The sequence below is a fragment of the Vombatus ursinus genome, unplaced genomic scaffold (genome assembly GCF_900497805.2).
Source record: "Vombatus ursinus unplaced genomic scaffold, bare-nosed wombat genome assembly UNPS02014790.1, whole genome shotgun sequence".
NCBI lineage: Eukaryota > Metazoa > Chordata > Mammalia > Diprotodontia > Vombatidae > Vombatus > Vombatus ursinus.
This window is the reverse complement of record NW_020954568.1, coordinates 720,074-721,872: the sequence shown is the minus strand read 5'-3', so window position 1 is coordinate 721,872 and position 1,799 is coordinate 720,074. Positions and strand designations below refer to the sequence as shown.

Here is a 1,799-nt window from a genome sequence, read left to right as displayed (position 1 = left end):
TGGATGGATGGATGGATGGATGGATGGATGGATGGATGGATGGATGCTTGGATGCATGGATGCATGAATGCATGGATGGATGATGGATGGGTGGGTAGACAGCTCACTCCTTACACTCCCAAATGAAACCAGGCCCAATTCCCTCCCTCCTTTCCTTAGTCAAGGCCAAGGCCACTTTTCTGTGGCTGTTTCCAGGAGGCTGAATGAAGGAAAGGCACAAGACCCCAAAATGGGGCTAGGAGACAGCACCAGCGCAATCAGAGCCCTTCCTCCTGTTCAGTCCTAGCCCCACCTCCACCCCCTTCAAGAACCACTATTCCCTGGCCGTTTGTAAGGCGTCCTGGGCAGGCGGGCTCCTGGGAACCAGGCACCAGCACGGCAGGGAGAGCCCACCGGGCTGGGTCTCCCACGGGGAGCAGGGGCCGCTTGAGCGCCCCCTCCCTCCTCACTGCCCCCCTCCAGGAGGTTGGCAGTCTAGCGGCCCGGGGCAGGTGCTGGGCTCTCAGGAGCTGCGGTCTTGCCCCCCAGGTGGGGGGGGGGAGGGGGTGCCGCTGGCCAAAGACAGCCACGAAGGGCCCAGAGCCCCACACGACGCCCAGCAGCCTTCCCTGGCCAGCTCGGCTGTGGCCCCGGGCAGGGGCCCGGCCGGGGCACGCGAGCCGGGGCAGTCCCCTGTCCCGCGCGGGGCGCAAAGGGGGCGGCGCGTACACTTACACCGTGAAGTGGTACAGGAAGCACTTCCAGCCCGTGGGTCTCTCGAGGAAGTTGTAGACACGTCCCTGGATGTGGGTGCGGGTGAGCAGCGGCCGCCACACGCTGTAGATGGACACGCGCGGGTCCAGGTTCACGGTGGGCGGCGGGGATGGCGACGGTGACGGCGGGGCGGCAGCGGGAGGGCCGGGCCCCGGCGCGGGGATGGGCGCATAGAGCGCCCCGGCCACCGGGTTCACGTCGGCCAGCTCCGAGGGGAAGGCAGGCTTGGGGCTGAGGCTGAGCCCCAGCGGCCCGCTGGCCCGACGGCCCCAGCCCCAGCCCCAGCGCCGTCGCTCCGCCTGCGGCGGGGCCCCGGCGGAGGCCGCCATGGGGTCGGCTCTGGAGCGAAGGGCGGCGGCGGCCCGCAGGGGACGGGACGGGACGGGACGGGACGGGACGGGACTGGAGGGGACGGGAGGGGACGGGAAGGGGCTGGAGAGGAGGGGACGGGAGGGAGGAAGGAAGGAGGGCGCGCGAGCTGCCGCCACCGCAGCTGCCCTGGAGACTGGGCTCCCACTCCCGAGGGGAGGCATCAACCGAGCCAGGGAGGCGGGAGCTGCCCGTGCCCGCCGCCCGGGGCGGGGCTCGCGCTGCCTCCCCGCCCCTCCTCACTCAAGAGGCCGCAACCTCTACACCCCCCGCTCCCCGCCCCCCCCCCCCCCCCCCCCCCCCCGGCCTGGGGGCCCCCGCCCCCGCCCCAGGGCCCCCCCTGGCCCCCCCCCCCCCTTAATCCCCATCCTCCCCCCCTCCCCCCCCACCCACGCCCTGGGCGCTCGTACACACACAAACGGAGACACCTGCTTCGTGGGCCCCTGGCCTTCTTGCCCCCACCCACGGTCCCCATTGAGAGCGTCCCGAACGACTTTGCCCCGACCCCCAGCCCCTTCCGAGGGGCGGCGAGAAGCCTGGTCCCCGAGATTCTGACTGGTCGCGGCGGCAGGTGGCGAAGCGTATGCTGAGGCAGGGAGACGGAAACCAAGGGCCCGCCTCTGTCTCCAGTCCGGAGGCCATGTCGACCCTTGGGAGGCCGAGCCTTCCCCAACAGG

General features: G+C 70.9%; 1 protein-coding gene across 1 annotated transcript in view; it reads right to left on the bottom strand.

The window, feature by feature from the left end:
- Positions 1-1,286, bottom strand: part of KCNQ1 (potassium voltage-gated channel subfamily Q member 1) — a 361,243-nt gene extending 359,957 nt beyond the window's left edge. The window contains exon 1 of the mRNA XM_027868695.1: positions 715-1,286. Coding sequence (XP_027724496.1) covers positions 715-1,286 — 572 coding nt within the window. The remainder of the gene's footprint in view (positions 1-714) is intronic.
- Between the last annotated feature and the right edge of the window lie 513 nt (positions 1,287-1,799).